We start from the raw sequence: 19292 nt of genomic DNA, 5'->3' as shown, positions 1-19292 counted from the left end.
CTAGAGTTTTAACGGAATGAAAGTCGTGGCGAAATAATGGCTGATGTTTTTTTTGGGGGCGGGGCTTACACGGAAAGATCCAAATCCTTCCGAAATTGATGAGTGTCTCCTGGAGTGAGATTAAATCTCGGAGAATACCAGGAATAAACTAGAACAAAAAAGGTGTAAAGAGTACTGATGTATCCTACTCAAGTAGAAGTACTGTTAAGTCATACATAAAATACTCAGGTGCTGTACAAGTAAAAAGTAGCTCAATTAAATAGTACCTAAAGTATAAGTTACTACTCACTTTCACCCCCCAGCGTTTATTTTTGGTAATAAATTTTGCCACGGTTCCCATGCATCCAGTAAACATCTGATGTATAAACTTAAAAAGGAAGAGACCAAATCTTTGGAACTTCATTTATTTTCCACAAAAGCATCTGTATAAAATAAAAGGTTTGTCAAAATGTACAATTCTTTCTTTTTCTTTTTTTTTTTTTAATAAAATAGTACCAAAAAATGATCAGGCTCTAAATATAGCTAAATTTATAAACTCTAAAACTGAGAAAATAACCAGCATTTGTCGGCTATGATGTGATACATTTGATTGTTGTCTGGTTATTTCATTTTTTTTTTTGGCAGTTTCACAATGTCCGTTGATCATTTTAAAACAAAAAAATAATAATTTACTCAGCATCGGTTGTGTGTAGAAATGTGAACTAAATAATGTATTTATTTTAAAACGTACTTAAGTACAGGTAAAATGACTGATTTAGAAATATACTCCAAAAAGTACAAGTACCCATGTAACTCAATTACAGTAACGTGAGTGCTTGTGATCCGTTACTTTCACCTCTGAAAAATGATGAAATGTCCTCCTTGTCTGGGGAAGAAACTGATAAAAAAAAATGAGTCTCCAGCCGCTTTACATTTTAAAACTGAAGGCTGCAGATTGTTATACCGATGATCCTATTTTTAACTTTTGTTTGCTTTTAGCAGTGTGTTTTTTGCTACTACTCAGTCAGAACCAGCAGGTTTAGCCACAATAACTCCTCCTTGTATTAAAGCAAACTGACCAGTCGTCATTCCCACTTGCACTCATGACTAGGGGTGAGTATTGGCAAGGATGTTGCAATACAATACGATATTATCGCAATATGTCATGATATCGCTATATATTGCAATATTCTACCCAGTTAATATCAAAATTAAACATAGAGATGAAAAATCAAGTTGCTGTATATGTTCATCAGAAGATATTGATTATTCAGAGGACAAATTGAGTCAAAACTATTTACTTCAAAACATCCTGTTTATTATTTATTATTAGTGTTTTTGCACGTTTTTAACTGAAAAATAGAAAATACAGTGTTACACACTGCCATCATAAAATAAAGTGCAACAAGTTTTTTTTTTTTCACTGAAACTACTGTGTAGAAGTCTCAAAGTAACCATGGCAACATAATGACGGCATTGTAACAATTGTAAGCGAGAACATTAGGGATAAATCACCCTGAGTTACTGACAATGCACAAAAAGAAGAAAAAAATCATTTAGTTTAATTTTGGTTTCATTGTTACAATTTAAACTCACTCATCTACCAACTTTTCCTGCTGTGTAAACTTAAATCTTTAGAAGCATATTCACACATGTAGACGTCATAATGTCCAGAAATATTTGTAAATATGGAGGTGTCTAAACTAAATTTGAAGATAACTAAACTATGCATAACCAAATTTCTAGGAGCGTTTTAAGAGTGTGTCTTTTCAAACTGAACAGGAAACAGGTACTGTCACAAATGCTTAAAAATTAGGGAAAATTTTGCAATATTTCTCTAAAAATTTCCAATTTATAGAAAATAGTATTATTCTGGTATGTAGTGTAGTAGTGGAAAAATAAATTTGTGTGTTCATCCAAAATGAAAACAAGTTTATTTGTTGGATGCTGACCCTGCATTTGTCGTTTGAATCCTTTCTTTGAGTGTTGCAAAAATCTTTTGCTAAAATAAGCCTCTGATTTTGTTTTTGAACTTGAGATCTCTCTGTCACCATAGCAACAATGGACTCGCACAAAGGAGAGGAGCTGCACGCCGACAGCATGGATGTTGCGAGCACGCCAGGTTCGGCCCAGAGCCCGCAAAGCGAGGCGGTGACCAGCGAGCTTCAGGAGCTCACCCTGCAGAACGCTCCTAATCTGCCGCCTCTGCAGCAGCGCAAAAATGGTGAGACGCGTTTGTTGTTTTCACTCACGCTTTTTGCACATTTTGCCTGGTCCAATTCAGCTGCTTAGTGCCTGAATATTCAGATCTATGTTTTATACTCATCTTCAGACAATGACAAAAGAATAAAAGGAGTAGAAGACAAACAGCTCTTTAGAGCACATGTGTCAAACTCAAATCCAGCCCTTTAGAGCATCAAATTCGGCCCACTCGAAAAACATTAAACATTTTGTGAATTGCCAACTAATTCAGTTGCAGATATGTCAGCCCCTCCAAATACAAGAATCCACACTATTTGCAGTTATTTTCCATCTCAATTTGTTCAAAGAACTCTAAATTTTTCTAAAATCTGGCAAATTTTCTTCATATTATCCCACAAAATTTCCCTAAATTCCCAAAATAAGGGAAATTTCAATGAAGATTCATTTATATATCATTTATACATAGAATTTCAAACGAAAAAGTTGAATTTTCTCTTTTTCCCACCTAAAATCTGTGGTCCAGTTACAGTCAGATCAAACTGGTCTAGACCACCTGAATCTTACTCAGTTAATTTGGTATGTAACCTTCAAGGATCTTATTTTGTGTATCCATGGAGATGGATAACAGTGTAGCATCCACAAGTAATCAACAGCACATCTTGCCGATATCAAATTTAATTTATTCAATCATTTTGATTGGTTAGCCTTTTTTATTACAGATTAGACATTGGAAAATACAACATTGATTATAAATGACAAAAACATCAGTGCAGGTAGATTAGAATTTTAAAAAGCACTTACAGACAGAAGTTCAGATTGATGTGCTGTTTTTTCTTGTCAATTGATTAAATGAATAAATGCTTTATCCTCAGCAGTGTCACAAGTTTGAAGCTTTGTAAACGCTGGAGACGTTATCAGATCTTATCAGTGTTGTGTGTGTAGTTTTGTGGGTTTTTTGTGTCAGAAGAGAACATAAAGGTTCCAGTAAACGTCTTCCTGCTCACAATAATGACTTGACTAGGCTTATCTTGGTTGGAGTTATGAAGGAGGAAACTCAAGTTTTTCTGGTTGAGTTTGGTTTGTTTATAATTGCGCTGCCAACTTACAGTGTTATATTAAGAGTATCAGTTAGTCATAGGAGCTTAAATGCTTTCATGAATACATGCATGTAGTTTGAAAGGCTAAGCACAAGATAAGTTGTTTGCTTTAGGAAAATGAATTGGTTAAGGCGGTGATGCTCTACTTTTCTAACCCTATAAAATGAAGTGGTTCAGACACCTAGTGGTAGTAGAATCAAAGGTATCTTCTACCGTGTTTTTGTTTGTTATTGTTAAGCCTTTTTAATTCTGTCTGCGTTAACTCGTCCTACATCGTTTGTCCGATTTAGACAAATAAGCTATCGAACAATTCAGAAAGTTCCCGAGATTTATGCTTTCGCTTTTATCATTTGTAACTTTTAAGCTTTTACATTAATTTCTATTGGAAATGTTAGCTTTTTCAACTTTCATGCCTTTCATCCCCAGCCATTCTTCATATGACTTTGATCATTCAACCTTTAACATGTTCAGTGACTACCTTCAACCCATTTCAAACTTTTTTAACCTTATTGCCAATGTTTAGCTAATACTAGGTTAGTGCTAATGCTAGGTTAACAATGCTAGGCTAATGCTATTGCTAGGTTAGTGGTGATACTAGGTTAGCCTTATATTAATGCTAATGCTAGGCTTATGTCCTTGCTAGGCTCATGCTAACATTAGGTTACTGACAATGCTAGGCTAATGCTAACGTTAAGCTAATGTAATGTTGTGCTAATGTTATGCTAATGCTATGTCAATGCTATGCTAATGTTAAAGCTAATGTTAGCTTATGCTAATGTTAGATAATGCTATTGATAGCTAATGCTATTGATAGCTAATGCTAATTCTAGCTTATACTAATGCTAAGCTAATGCAGTGCGACGCGGGCCAACACCTGCATCCTCACTTGCATTTTCTTCAGGAAATATTCTAGTTCAGAGTGGTTTTCTCTGTTGAAGTTGCCCCAACATCCTCTTATTTTTCAGGAAGAGAGGCAACCACACATTTTAGAATATTTACTGTATTATTTACTTAAACTGGAAGTTAACTAATCAGACCAGTTTAAATGGTTGTTTCTGTGTCCAAGACACCGTTGCAACCTTAGGTTGATACTGGACATTATTTCCTTTTGTTTCTCACATTCTGCACTCGGCAGGATCTTTGTTTCTCCTGCTGGAGCAATAGATTTACATTTTGTTTTGTTATGATTTATCTGGAATTAGTACAATTTAAAGGTGGACGACTATGGGGGAAGGGGTTTATGGAGCCAGTGTCTGATTGGTTAAAAGTGTTCAGTATCTGAGATCCCTGCAAAGCGCTGATTAATTTTACGGAACTATAGTTTATAAAAATTTACTAAAAAAAGGATGGAGAATTCTGCAAACAACTGGTGGCCAGACAATGAGTTCCAGGCACTCCTGGTTATTTTTAGCAAGGATGAGATCTGGTACGTTTCTCTGGCAGCTGTCACTTATGGTACTGGTCACGTGTGCGACGTAGCAGGAATTGCAAATGTTTTTGAAACTCAAACATCAACCACTAACTAAAAACTTCTAGTAGATTCCAGTGGAAAAGAACACACAGTCACATACCCCTTCAGACATTTAACGTGAAGCCTTGTTACCCCCCCACTCCTACACATTTAAAAAAACACAATAATGTAATGTCATGCAATGTAGCCCTACATTGAAATTGGTCTCAGAATTTTACCTATCCTGTTTAGGAATAATATATATATATATATATATATATATATATATCAGATTTATTTAAATAATTAGCCTACTGGTATTTTTAGTGAGAAACGATCTATTTTATTTTGGACGAATAAATCTACCAAACATTTGTTAATTGAACATATAGCAGTAATACAACATATTCATCACCTTAAAACTGTGAAATAAAACTACAACTTTAATGAAAAGGGTGAGGTTGAGAGGATGCACAGAACTCTGCAATGTTTGGCTAAATTTGAGAGAATTTGAGTCTTTAATCTTTCTCTACGCAAAGTATTTTTCTGTATTTTGTTTTATTGTTTGTCAAAGTTGAAAATCCACTTTTGCACAAGTACGTGGTGGCAGAGGGCATCCAGCCCTTTTGGCTAGCGCAAAGCAATGTTGCTCTCGACATATTTGCCCTTTTTTGATGCAAGTGTTTCTTTGTCACCACTAGAGGGTAGGTGCACTAACTTTTCCAGTGGTGGCACTGGTGTGACTAACTCTCTCTGGTGGTCGCACCCTTTTTGACTTTTTTTTTTTTTTTTTTGAGCGCGGGGGGGATGTACAGCATAGCCATGCATGCTGATGAATAGTGAGTAATTGACTTAACTGGCGCCTACCGTAGTTTTGTATGAAGTAAAGATTGACAATGACTCGAGATATATTTACTAAATGTTTTCAGGGTTCAATGTCAATTCAATATTACGTTTTTCTGCAACAAGCGGTGGCTGAACTAACAGGTCAAGATGTTTTTGTTTTGTTTTGCAGAAATGCTGTACTTGAATTAACTTAACAGTAGCATAACCAACTTAGCATCTGCATTGCTTCACCCCATGGAATTCAATTCAGAGGGTCGAGCTCTTATAGTGGGGTTTCCTAACCCTCTTCCCCTGGCCTGGGAGAACCACAGCTGAACATCTGGCCTGGCATCATAGTTCATCAGTTCTGACCCGTCGATGCTGATTCTGATGAGCGTGTACGCGTTATCACTGCGATCGCATGTTCTTCCTTTTTACTGCTGCCCTCAATGTGAGCGAGCACTCAGTGAATGGCTCGTTATGCCTGGCTCCATTCGTGGACCGCGCGCACTACAGAGGAGCGCATTGGTGTTTATACTCGGCACATTCAGCCGCTCCGTCACAAAATAAAGTCATGCTACGCACTCGCACTGATGCGACCAGATGACATTTTCACTCGCACACACTGAAAAATTAGTCGCATATGCGACCTATGTGGTTGCAGTGTCGAGCCCTGCCAATGTGTAATTTGTGGAATTGCATGGAGGTTCCTGACTGTTATTCCCTTTATATTCTAGTTCCCCATGTCTTCACGTACCCCCTATGACATTTTCCGCACCCCACTTTGGGAACCTAGGGTGTAAGACATCTTAGAAATTGGTTTTGTTGTGGAATATTGTGGAGACAACTCCTCATCTTTGCCTCGGAGTTGCTGGTCAGATGTCCACAGGGGTTATTGTCTAAGTGCCAGGCCATAGTTTCACCAGATGTGATCAGGGTTTCACTATGAATCTGCTGCTCTCTAGTGTGAAGTTGCTGATTACAGATTCCAGTAGGTGTTATTATCACGTGTAGTGCAGCTACTGAAGCCGGCCTGTGCTCGGAGCTTTATGGTCACTCTGAATAACAGAGGCGAGCAGCACCGTGAGTACAGGTCACAGATATGGAAAGTGGGATTATGGAATTATTATTCACTGCAGGTTTGAGATGGGATTGAGTAGTTCCCACTTTGTCATATGTATCAGAAGATGCAGGCATGCCGACCACTGCTCCCAGCTGGGCGTTGGCCTCTCATGTTTCCTTCAGGAGCTGATGTTGGGATTCAGTTAGACCTTTAATTGACTCAGCGCTTGGCCTTGGCTGCCTGAGAATAATGCATGATCTCACATGCAATAAAAAATCAATGTCCAGCGGAAAGAGTTTCGAGTCAGAAATGATTGCCGTGAGTGTGTAGCGTGGGCGTTGAAAACTAGAGGAAAGTGTTTAAGAATAGTTGTGTGACTTCTTGACATGGGGCCTCACAGACACACAGCCTGAGGGCACCACTCCCAACTTTAAAGTACCCGTGCTCCTGTAGGTCTTCTTCCTGTGTTTAACTCTACTAGCCCCAAGCAGACATGTCAGCGCAGGCACTCCTGCCTCTTGCATGGAGGATGCCTCAGTGTCAGCATTAATAATGTTCTCTCGAACAGAACGTAGAATTATTAAAGGGCTTTGAGATTAGGTCGAAGTTTTCCACTTTTCCTCAGGGTCAGTTAAAATGCCAACACCGGAAAAAAATTAACCTATACGGAGACATCTGTGACAGCAAAGCAGAATCATGCCCATGTAGCAAACCTTATCAACCTTCATCTTTAGACATCAGGTTATGCAATGTGTTTACACCATGAGGTTCCTTCCCGTGTAATGGACAAGTGCGTGGAGATTTATTGTCAAACTGGCCATGGTGCGTGCGCGTGTGTGTTTCTGTGTGTGTGTATATAGCTTGAGAAAAAAAATGTTTACAGGCTTGTGTGCCAATGTCAGCTTTGCTTAAAGGCTTTTATAAAAAGAAACCAGCCTTTAAAGCAGTCACTCTAAAGTGTTCTGTGACAGATAGAAGTAGTCGGGCTTTGAAGCGCTCAAGTGAAGAAGTAGGCAGCAGCAGTAAAAGAATGGGACGGATGAGGAGGAGGTGGAGCAGCAGAAGGGGAGGTCACATCTGAAATGGCAGTATTGCATAACATTAGTGAGAGGGAACAGAAGGAATGAGAGAGGAAAAGAAAAAGAACAAAAAAAAGAAAGGGGGTGTGTCCCTTGTCCTTGAGGGGGTGAGGCTTGGCATCGGATACTTTTTGTTCTTTTCCACCTTTTTCATTCTAAATCCAACTAATGGCACTGAGAACTGAGCAAAAGTGTTCTTCAAGAGCACAGCAAACAGATAGTAACCACACTGGGACTTAAGGGTGGACCGTGTCGGGATCTAAGGAGCACTAAAGCACAGACACAGACGTGCTCACGCCCTCAGCGTCGGGACGTGTACACACTTGCAGGCGGGGAGTGTGTACTGAGGGAATGTGAGGTGCACTGCTACCTGTGGAGAGGAACACAAACTTTTCACCTCTCATTGGACTTTTCTTCAGCACTTTGCTGCTGCTTTGTTTTAGTCCCACTGCTTTTGTGTTGGTGGGTCAATGAATCCCTGAACTTCCAAACAAGGGAAACTTCCTTTCGTCATGGTGCAAAGGGATGCGACTCCTCAATCAGGTAACGTCTCTTTTTCTGCACTTCATCTTTTCAGTGAACCTAATGAAAGAAACGTCTCACACAGCTTTTGGTTTGTTGAACTTAAAAAGATAAAGATAACTTTTATTAGTCCCACAAAGGGGAAATTTCCAGTGTTTCAGCAGCAGATAAATAAACGGCGTAATAAGTGTCACTTTGCTTGAAACTAGATCTGCTATGCATTCATACTTTGCACTATGGTTTTTCATTTAGAAAGACATGTGCTCATAAAGACAGCAATAACTGTTTTTGTTGTGTCTGTTAGAGGTGGACTAAAGGTGGTGCTCTGAGGACAGGGTAACTGGGCAGGGTTAGTGATGTATGTGGTCAAAGGTGTTATTCAAAAGAAACAGCTGTCAAACTGTCCTCAAACACACTTGGTTTCCGTGCAGAGGCGGAGCTAGATAGGACAGAGTTGGAGGTACAGACCCAAGACAAACTCTGACCCCCCCCCCACAACATTAGTGAAATGAGGGGGAATTAGGTTAAAGAAGTCAGCAGAGGGAAGCAGCAATGACCCAATGATGCTCCTCAGAACAGACTGTTCTTAATCACAGCGGAGGATTTATCGCCTACCCCTGGGATCTTTAAAAGGCTCATTTCACAGGACAAATGGAATGCACGCTTTAGGACGGCTACGTTCATTATTTTCAGACTCGGTTGCTGACTAATAATTCCATTTTATTTCTAATATAATTTCATTTATTTTTCATGACTGCAAAAATCCATAAATTGTGCTGGTTTGTTTATGTATGTATTGATTGAAGAACAAAAAACCCAACTTAATGCAAAATACAAAATGCGAGCTTTAATGGTGATCTTAACATCAGGCGTGTGTTCATGGCTCAGTTTGTGATCCATTTAGTATGTTTCCCTACTATGTGAGAACTCATGACCATATACCTGCAAATGTTTGCTTTTTATGCTGCACAATAGTGACTTTCTGTGGGACAGTATTAATGACGAAGCAATGGTTTTAAGATAATTACTGACTGTGGGAAAATTGCAGAATTCTCGTAAGTTTTTTTTTTAATTTGTTTTTTGTTTTTTGAGGAAGGCACAACATTAGTTAGATTTCCATAACAGAAATACATGAGAATCAGACACGTTTTTGATCTCAGTGATGGTCTCTAAGCCAAAGCCTGATATTGGATGATAAAATATGAGCTTTGCTTCACAGGAGGCTGAAACCATCCGTTTGTTTTCATAAATAAAAAATGCTGATTTGAACCTACATGCCCTTTGGGTTTTTTTTCCAATGGGCACTATTTAAAAAGTGATAGATGACAGTAAAGCTCAGCCGAGGCTAGCTCAGCCCCGCAGTGATTCGGGAAGACTGATTGTGCTGTTATGTAATGATCTGGGAAGTTGCCAGCTGCTGTTGCAGCAGCCGCCGCCACAGCAGCCCGGCCAGTCACTGTCGGAGCACTCAGTCTTAAGAGTAGGAGGAGAAGCACGGGCTTCTAAAAGGCAGAGTAGGAGTATGAAGAGATAAATTAATCAACAAGAAATGTGGAAAGAAGTAAGAAAGAATGGCTGAGGAAAGGTCACAAGGAGGAGAGAAGGTACTCAGAACAAAGTCTTAAGGATCCATAAAGAAGAAAAGAATAATACTAAGAAACCACGAGTAAGGATGGATGCAGGGAGGAAGGAAGGAGGCGGAAAAAGATGTAGGTGTTGTTTTTTTGTATTGTTCCCAGCAGCTGCACCAGTCACAACACCTGCTGGACGTCAAGGCATTTCTGCCACTGACTCAATCATGACTCCTCTGATCTAATCGTGTTTGTTGAGTGCATCAGTGTTTTTTTCATATTTACTTCTAATGGACAGTAGATTGATGTCTGTATGCGACACAGAAACGTTCCCACCAAGCATATACTCTAGGAGCGTTGTAGTTATAAATGAATGTAAACAGGTTTTAGTTCAATAAACACAAGAAGAGGAAACATGTTTATGCAAAGAAGACCAATTCTATTAAAAAGTTTTATCACAAAGTTGTACTGAATCAGTGTTTTCTCAAATGGGGGTACCGGTACGCGATGGCACAACAGGGGGCACTTGAGAGAGAGAGTGAGTGAGAGGGAGTGAAAAATTAACAAAATAAGTATTTGTCTTGGGCCCATCCCAGGCGAGATATGACCGGAAATGATAAAACTCTAGAAATAAATCTATTCAGGAGCCACTAAATCATCGTTTTTTAACCTTGGTGTTGAGACCCCATGTGGGGTTGTGTGGAGTTTAAATGGGGTCGCCTGAAATTTCTGAAAAATTAAGAGAGAAATTTTGAAATTTTTTATTATTGTTTTTTTTTTTTAATGAAAAACCTCAATCTTAAACTGTTTCTATACGTTCACTTTGTGAATCTATTTCAACTAAAATGTAGTAAAAATAAATGTATATATGAGCTCAAACATGATCAAAAACTAATTCTAGAAAAAAAGTGTGGGGTTGCCAGAAATTCAAAAAGCTTGGGAACCACTGCACTAAATACTGTTTCTTTTCACATATTTACAAAATGAGATTCTTTAAAATGTGTGTTCGTGTAATTCATTCCATCATTATGCTCTATTGTTGCTTTTAAATAGTTTACTAAGCAAAATGTTGTATTCTGACAAAGGGGGTACTTGAGGGTGCTTGAGCCCAAAAAGGTTGAGAACCACTTTACTAAATGACCGCCCTTATGATTTAAATGAATGATTTTCACAAATACAAGCACGCTTTACTAACCGTGTCAGTGTCGGGACATGGACATGCACGTACAGGACCTGGTAGCCTCCCATTTTCACAGTGTGTCCTAACAGTATGGCATTTCGACAAGCACTAACAGCTTTGATTTGTGCTGTAGTGCATTCCTGTCAGATGATAAGTAGGGGATTCAAGGGGAGAGAGAGCGTACAGTCAAAGATCTTTCTGCAGATTTGTGGCCTGAAGCTAGAAAAAAAAAGCTCCTTATCAGCGTTCATAGGTCTGCTCGTAGCAACACGATGCCTGCACACCCACCAGTGCAAGCCTACCCATGTATCTAACTGGTTTTTAAAGCAACACAAGCATGGATACACAAACACGCACTTCATCTCACAGCATGTATTTGACTGAAAGAGCCAGGAGAGTTGTACAGATGTGCCTGGCCACACATACTTTAACACTAAATATTCTTGTTACCACATGATAAAGAACACACAAACACTCAGACTGAGACATCCAAGCACTGAGACATCGAGACTTGCATTATCTTGTGTGAAATGAAATGCACCAAGATTATTGTTGCTTTAACTTATTGACATTTGTGGGCAGCAATCCAGCATTAGTGGAGGAGATGTAGATAATAATACAGTATATAGCTTTCATAACACATACTCTATTTTGGTTACGGCTTGTATAAAGGTGCGAACAAGTCATATCACTATCAGCGACTGTTATTGCACAATTGCTAATTATTATCACACCCAAACTTATAACACAATTACCACACTTTAAATAAAATAAATAAAAAAAAACGTGAGATTTACTCACAAATGTCGAAGATTGAAATTTCTCCACGCAAGATTGTTTTTGTCTCCATCACAAACAATGGGTTTGTGGACAAATGGTCACGCGCATTGCATTGTGGGATTGAGAATCCCATAGAAGAATGCAAAGCTGACACCGAAACCGAAACTGGCAACGATACTAGGTAGAATCTATTCTTTTTCTGGGTTTTGTCACAACTTATCTATAATGCCTCACGTCATCAAACAAAATTTACGATACGAGGTTGGACAGCGTTGTTCAAAGTTAAATTTCTGATATTTAAGAAGGGTTTTTAATTCATTTTTACCATGATTTCCCCTGTTTCTTCACCAGACATGGAATACCGTGATACTATTTTGTTCTGGTTTGTTTATGGTGTTCCCCGTGATATGACGTCACTCCACGAGACATTAAATTTTGGCTGTATTCGGGCACAAAATGAACATTTGTCATGTTTGACACAATTTTCAACAGAAACATCAATTTGGCAGAGTTTTTGAGGGCACACTGGCATCAATAGTGGATGAAAACAACTTTTAGATGTACTTGTCAAATGTGAGAGTGAGGGTTTGACCTGACGGTAGCTACTATGTACAAACAATTGGAGTTGGTCATTCATTGCAGCCTGCTGCTGCAACCACAGCTACATGAACAGAAGACATTTATCTTCTGTGTGGTTGAGATGTTGAATAATGGAACAGTCATTAGTCTGTGACTCACCTGCCTGCAGCAGGCGTGGTCCACATAATGGGAGCCACTGAGGTCAGTGGGCACTGACAGGACACTTGGTCTGTTGGACTGACTCAGACGTGAACTGGGACACAAAATGCAGTCTGGAGATATTCTGGATGTGGGTTCGGAAAAAAAAAAAAAAGGTTGATCAGAAGCTGAGAGTCATGTCATGTTCATCCTCTTATGGGACAGTGACATTATATAGGCTTAGTGTGAAACAAATCCATTATGTTGGAGGCCCTCAAACCAATCTACTTTTACTTGTCGCATGATGTCATCCCACACGTGTAAATATTGCTCTTTTAGAAAAACTGAATGAATGGTTGATTGGTATGAAATTAATGTGTTGTAGTAAATCATGATTACATAGAAAGGTTTGTTTTTTCCCCCCCAGTGTAATAAAATATGAAGAAAATCATAAAGGTTGACCTGAAATGATTATAAAAATATTTTGTGATCATGTAAATTAGGTTATTTTAATTAGGGATGACCTAACTTTGAGATTAAAAGCATTTGTCACAAAAGTTTTAAGTCTTTTTCACATGCTTCTGCTAGTGAGGTAGTAGCTGTTTGTGTTTGTATCTAAATTCCTCTTCGAGGTCATCAATGCTGTTTTTTACACATTTTGATCTAGTGTGAAAAGTAAACATTTAGGTTCACTGAAGGTATGTGTTTACTGAGTAAACTCTGTTTACATAAACATGAATGTGTATCAGTCAAGCCCGCACCAAGGAAACAACTGGAATGGCCAGAGATTGAGCGTATTTTGACTTAATTTTTGTTTTTCATTTTGCACCTGCTATTATGTCCCCGTTAAAGGTCCATGTCTAATAAAAAACCCTGACACTGAAGCGAATTAACACCCTGGCTTTTAATAGATATTATATACAGTACAGAAAGAAGAGCGGAGTGGAGAAGGAAGACCCAAGAGGCTTATAACACTCTCACCTTACTGAAGAAAAGTGCTTAAAGCAGCAGAGAAAAACTAATACTGAGCACATTTTAGTATATTCAAGTACAAGAAAAAACCACACTGTAACACATCCATGCTCACTTAACCTGTTTTGTTATTTTTAGCCTGCTCCAACTGTATTTCTTTGCAGATTTTCTACAGGCAGGGCTGTTATTGTATGACTTAAAGAGAAAACCAATCATTACAGTTAAAAAAACACATGACACGTTTCTCAAAGTAGGGCAAGAGGTTTGGGGGTGAAAGCATTTTCAGATGTTGGAGTTATGTAACGTAATAATACTGTGACATCAGTGCTAAGGGGATGCCCATCGTCAGCTCTCGTACCTTTTATTTTTTCCGTCAAGTCTCTCGTGGTGACCATGACCTCAACTCTTCTCTCATTCTATTCCTCCTCCATCACAGGGAAGACTCGCCAAACTTGCTGCCGACACTTTTGCTTTTTCTTCAACATTACGTCACCCACACTCTTTTTTTTTTTTTTCTTCCTAATGCTGCGTTCACACCAAACGCATTTCGGGCGTCAAAATCGTGCCTAATGCACGTAGTTGGACACGTGCTCATTGAATTAGTACGCTTATCACTAGCGTTGGAGATGCTCGGGACGTGCGTCCAAAGAAGTTGGGAAGGGAGCGCTTCGAGGGGAGGGGCTTCTCTGTTGCAGGTGGTGTTCATACAATTGATGATATTGTGGCGATCAGTTACGTTCATGCCGTTTCTGGATTCACCAGAGCTGCGCTCGGTTGAGAGTCGCTTTCAGAGCTACTTCCGTCTCTCCCGTGCCCAGTTTGACGACCTGCTGACCCGCATTGACGCTAGCATCCCCTACCAGGACACCAACTACAGGCTCTCTATTCCAGCTGAAGAGCGCATGTCCATCTGTCTCCGGTCAGTGTTTTTTTTCCTCATTATTCTGAATACATCAACGGGCCGCGATATGCCCCAAAAGTTCAACAATCCCAACTCTAGCGTCTGCCGCATTGGAGGCGCCGGACGCACGTCAAAAGCGTCTGCCATGCGAAAAGCTTCTAGGGATGCGCAGCGGGACCGCTGACGCTCCCTAGAAGCGCGTCCACCATATGTTGTGAATGTAGACCTGACGCTTTCACGCGTTTGGTGTGAATGCGCTATAATGATATTGTAAATTCAGCTATAGTTTTAACGTTCCAATACCAATAATTTATATTTAGTATTAACGCCTTTTTTTTCTAAAAAAGCAAGTGTACCCATGTCTAGTCCACGGTTCTCTAGGGGCCCCCGACATTGTAATTTTGCTCCACTACGGAGCAATGGCGCCCCCTACGCTCCGTTTTCAGCAACGTAGGGGTGATTTTCGCTTGTTTTTTCCTTTTTTATCTGCACCGTCATAATAATTGTTGCACACTTGGACACAAAAGTGACTTCCAGGCATAAACGGGTTGTTTTAACTCTCTTTTTTGTCTGAATAACTGTTCTCTCGGCCCGGGCCTTCTTTTTTTTTTTCTCTGAATATTACTATGCTCGTTCCAATATTACTGCATTTGCAAATTTGAAAATCGTGTCTTGGAATCAGTTTTCTGAATAAAATATTGTTTTTTGTCTGAGTATTTACAGTATTAGTGGAGGACTATATATATATATATATATATATATACATACACACATACACCAAGCATGAGTAACTCTCAAACTACATTCATCATCATCTTCACTAATTGAACAAATTCTGTTTAGTGAGGCTGGAAGTGGAACAGAGATGAAAAAAACAACAAAACCAAACCCAACTTTAGCTTTACTTCACTAAATTTAGCTCTCAAAATTTTCCGCACCAGTGGCGCTCGCTCGCACGCCACGCAATCCCCCTATAAAATTCCTGGTGAGAACCCTGCTAGTCCTTGAGGGCCCAATCCTGCATGTTTTAGAGCAGTGGTTCTCAGACTTTTTTGGCCCCTTTGTCGAACTACAACATTTTGCTCAGAGAGAGAGTGAGAGAGAGAGACTGCCCGTGCATGTATGAATATATACTGTACATATGTAGGTGTTTGTGTAGATTTACTGTATGTATACATCAATGTATGTATGTGATTAAAATTTTTAACAAAAAAAACAAACATATTTTTAATGTTTTTGTTTGACAATTTACCCCCATTTGAGAAACACTGTTTTAACCAACTTGGGCATATTAGCTGTTACAAAAAAAGTTATCTACAATCAAGTGTATGAAGTGCAGAGAATCCAACCTCTTAACAAGTAGACGAATGTGGCTCCTGAAAACAACACATTTTTGTAGCTCTTTTTTATGTTCACGCAAATGATTTATCCGAATGTGAAGTAAGGACAACATTCTTTATTCACGTTAAACAGTTCAACGTGATTGTGATAAAGATTATTGTTTTTCTACCAAACGCATTTAAAAACGAACAACAGGTCATGAATGGATCCAGTGTTTCATGCTGATATTCTAACACAACATGACTCTGTGAAGAAGTTGGTTAGAACGAGGTGTAATCTCATAATTGTATTGTTTTGGAGGAGCGTTTTTATCATTGTCGACATTTTCTGTAGCTAAATTCCACAGATTATGAATCTGAACTTCCAATTTCTATCAATTAATGCTGCAAAATTTCGAGCACAAAGAATTCCATCGTGGAGGAGGGTGGGAGCTGGTGACCAGGAAGTAATGGGAAAACTCCCTCTGTTTTTCTTGCTGGAATGTTAATAGTTGATTTGACCTGTGGAGACTAATGTTTACCCTGTTTGGTCTTTTTGCAGGTCAAACTTTTTCTGAGTTGCTTTGCTTGGCCCTTGTAAACTTGCATACTTCTAGAAATGACTTGAAATTAAAGATTTCTGAGAAAATGTAGCAGCAAGTGTTGCTGCATTGAACAGATGTTAGATTAATTAGAGAGCACATTTTTATTGAAAGATCCAGTGTCATGCAACCCAGTGTAAAGAGTTGCTTGAATAAACTGAAAGCATAGTTTGCAGCTGCTTTATTGTTATTGTTCTTGGAGCTTAGTGTTGAATAATTAATCTGATTCTGATTGTTTTATCCTCAGTTAGGTGTGAAAATGTATTTACTCATTTCAGGTTTTGGTTTTATCAATAAATAATTTGTAATATTTATTTTATAAAGAAAGTTAAAAAAAAGTATCTGTGAATGTTTACAGTTTCCACAATCTTTGCTCTCCAATTCCCTTGTGGGAGTTTGAGGAAACTAGTGTTGTTTTAGGAAGGAAATATTTCAAGGATCTAATCTGTACACCATCAAGATCAGACTGTCCCCAAAATCAGGAAATAGTATCCAGACTATTTCGGATCATTGAATTAATACATTTAAAGGCATTTAAAAAAAAAAAAAAAATTGAAAATCTTATGAGTTTGAAACAACAACAAAAAACCTGACATAGTTTGCTACATACGTAGTTTGAAGGGCCTATGTTAAGCTAAATGGACTTTTCTGTGCTTTAAACATGATAAAAGTGCTATTTGGGCTTCATACACATGCCCAAAGTGTTTTTTTCATTGATTCCCTCAATCGTTAGTTAGAGGGTGATTTGGGCTCACCCTGCAGTAAGAAAGGAGCAAACACCTCGCTCCAATTTGATGACGCATTCCTGATTTGATGACAAATTTGACGCAGCACTGAGCTGGAGAAGCCGCGCCTCCAGGAAGCTCTCTGCTGTGATTGACATGTAAACAGACACGCCCACGAAGGTGAGCATTTCAGCGTCCTTCACCCAGTGCTATGTACTGTATGTATTTTCTACAGTCTATGTATGTACTGACGATGCCCCGCCCCCACGCTCTGTCTCGTGTTTATGAAGCAGCATGAGCTCGCCTATGGAGGGGGTGGGCCCTACGTCACCGTGCGGGGAGGAGAACGTCAGTGTCCCGTGTGTAGACACACCCACTCATTAATATGCATAAGTGGGCCACAAATCAGCCTGTTTGTGTCGAGTTGCTCAAAAACTGACTTTTCAGAGGCTAAAACTATGGAAAACAGGCGAGTTTGGGAAAATAAACCTTAAATATTATATTTTTGGGGTTCTTAGAACAAATGGAAATTGGTGAAAAATAGCATGATATGGGACCTTTAATGAAACCTTATATACCTTATAGATATCTGTTAATAGAAACACAATCCCAAAAAAAATAGCTGTTCGGCTGTTGTTGACCGTTTTTTATTTTTATTTCTTGAAATAATTTTAAATGAATAAGAACATAAACAATAGTTTCCAAGGCCAAAAACCTGGACTGGAATGTTCCCAATGCCAGAGACATTTTTCAAACCAGTCCTCACTCGAGGAACTGGTGCTATATTAGTCTTTATGTCATTATTCACATATTTCCCCATCTGTAATGGTGCTTTAGCAGACACAGACGCAAGAAGAGTAAAATTGTCACGTATAACATTACGACAACAAACCAGGGCTGGGCAATATGGACCAAAAACTCACATCTCGATATAATAATGCATTGGATTTTAAATAGTGCTTTTTCATAGACACTCAAAGCACTTTACATTGATTTGCATTATTTTTTCATTCCATACACGGTGGTGGTAAGCTACAATTTGAGCCACAGCTGACCTGGGGCAGACTGACAGAAGCGAGGCTGCCGTAATGCGCCATCAGCCCTTCCGACCACCACCAACTCACTCATATCACATTCATACAAGTCAATGTGGGTTAGAGCGTGACTTGGCTAGAGCGGGATTCAAACCCCCAACCCTTCGGTTATTGGATGACCACTGAGCCTGATATACGATTTAAATCTCGATATGTTTTTTTCTGATGAAGTCTGACCAGAAAGACAATTCTGGGTTAAATTTAATGATCAAAATGCCGCACAGGCACATTTATTAACAAACAGCTGCACAATATGTGCCACTTTTGGCTTTTTCTCCTCTTAGGGACAGCATGTGTGAGTGAGTTCTGTAGTGTGGCTTGTTTAGGGGAAGGTCTGGGTTTGGACACACTCAGTCATCCATCTAACTGAGTTTTTCATGTTGTTCTGAGAAGTTGTGAAAGCAGCGACTGCTAAAACAAGTATTTTAAAACAAAATGAGCAATTAAAGAATATATAGGCGATATTATAATTTTTTTAGATCCCCAAAATGGAAAACACGATATATCTTGAATCTTGATATATTTCCCAGCTCTACAACAAACAAAAGCAGGTGCAAAAGTTAAAGAGCTTTCCTCGCTCATGGTAATGAAGAAGAATAGATCTGTTCCTTCCAAAGTGAATCTACAAAACATACAAACTATATAAACAAATAAGCCATTAAGGCCCATTCAACAACTAGTTAATTTTTCAGTCTGTGTAGTGGATGTTTCTTATTCCTACTCAACACTGCCTTTTTTCTGTTTGTTGTCGAGGTGACTGAAAATAAAACTTGACGATAGTTTCCTTCCTTTTGGAATTTTTGCCCTGTATACGTGACACATGAGCTGTGTTTATTATTCTCAAACAACTCCATACCAGTGACGAGTCCGACTTACTCAGTTTAGCACATAGCATCGTTGGGTGAGCACGGCCAAAGGATAAAGTGGTGGTTTGATGTTATCGGGTTAACATAATGGGTCCTATTGTTTTATTGGACCAATAATCTATGTGCTGCAATGCAGTAAAGAAACAGAGGTTTTGTACCTCAGTGGATGAAAGTTTTATAGACAATGCATTGATTCTATGGTGACTTTGTCAGGCCCCTTGGCAGGTTATTGTGTATACTGTGTAGGAGTGTGTGGGCAGCCGTCATTTGTTCACTTGACCTGAGGAAATGTGGATCATATTCTCAGGTGGACTTTAGTCTCTTACCTGACATGAACCAGACATTGTT

The 19292-nt window shown here is 39.0% G+C and overlaps 1 protein-coding gene across 6 annotated transcripts in view; it reads left to right on the top strand.

The window, feature by feature from the left end:
• mrtfab (myocardin related transcription factor Ab) overlaps window positions 1-19292 on the top strand; it is a 56744-nt gene that overhangs the window by 6094 nt on the left and 31358 nt on the right. For 5 of the 6 annotated variants that reach the window (XM_028475681.1, XM_028475679.1, XM_028475678.1 and 2 more), the window contains exon 3: window positions 2036-2203. In XM_028475681.1, the coding sequence (XP_028331482.1) occupies window positions 2041-2203 (163 nt within the window). In that variant the 5' untranslated portion in view covers window positions 2036-2040. Of the gene's footprint in view, window positions 1-2035; window positions 2204-7664; window positions 8239-19292 lie in introns of those variants that run through there. The other variant, XM_028475682.1, reaches the window with a different exon arrangement.

Source organism: Gouania willdenowi, chromosome 19, assembly GCF_900634775.1.
Source record: "Gouania willdenowi chromosome 19, fGouWil2.1, whole genome shotgun sequence".
Taxonomy (NCBI): Eukaryota; Metazoa; Chordata; class Actinopteri; order Blenniiformes; family Gobiesocidae; genus Gouania; species Gouania willdenowi.
This window is presented reverse-complemented; position numbering and strand designations above follow the sequence as displayed.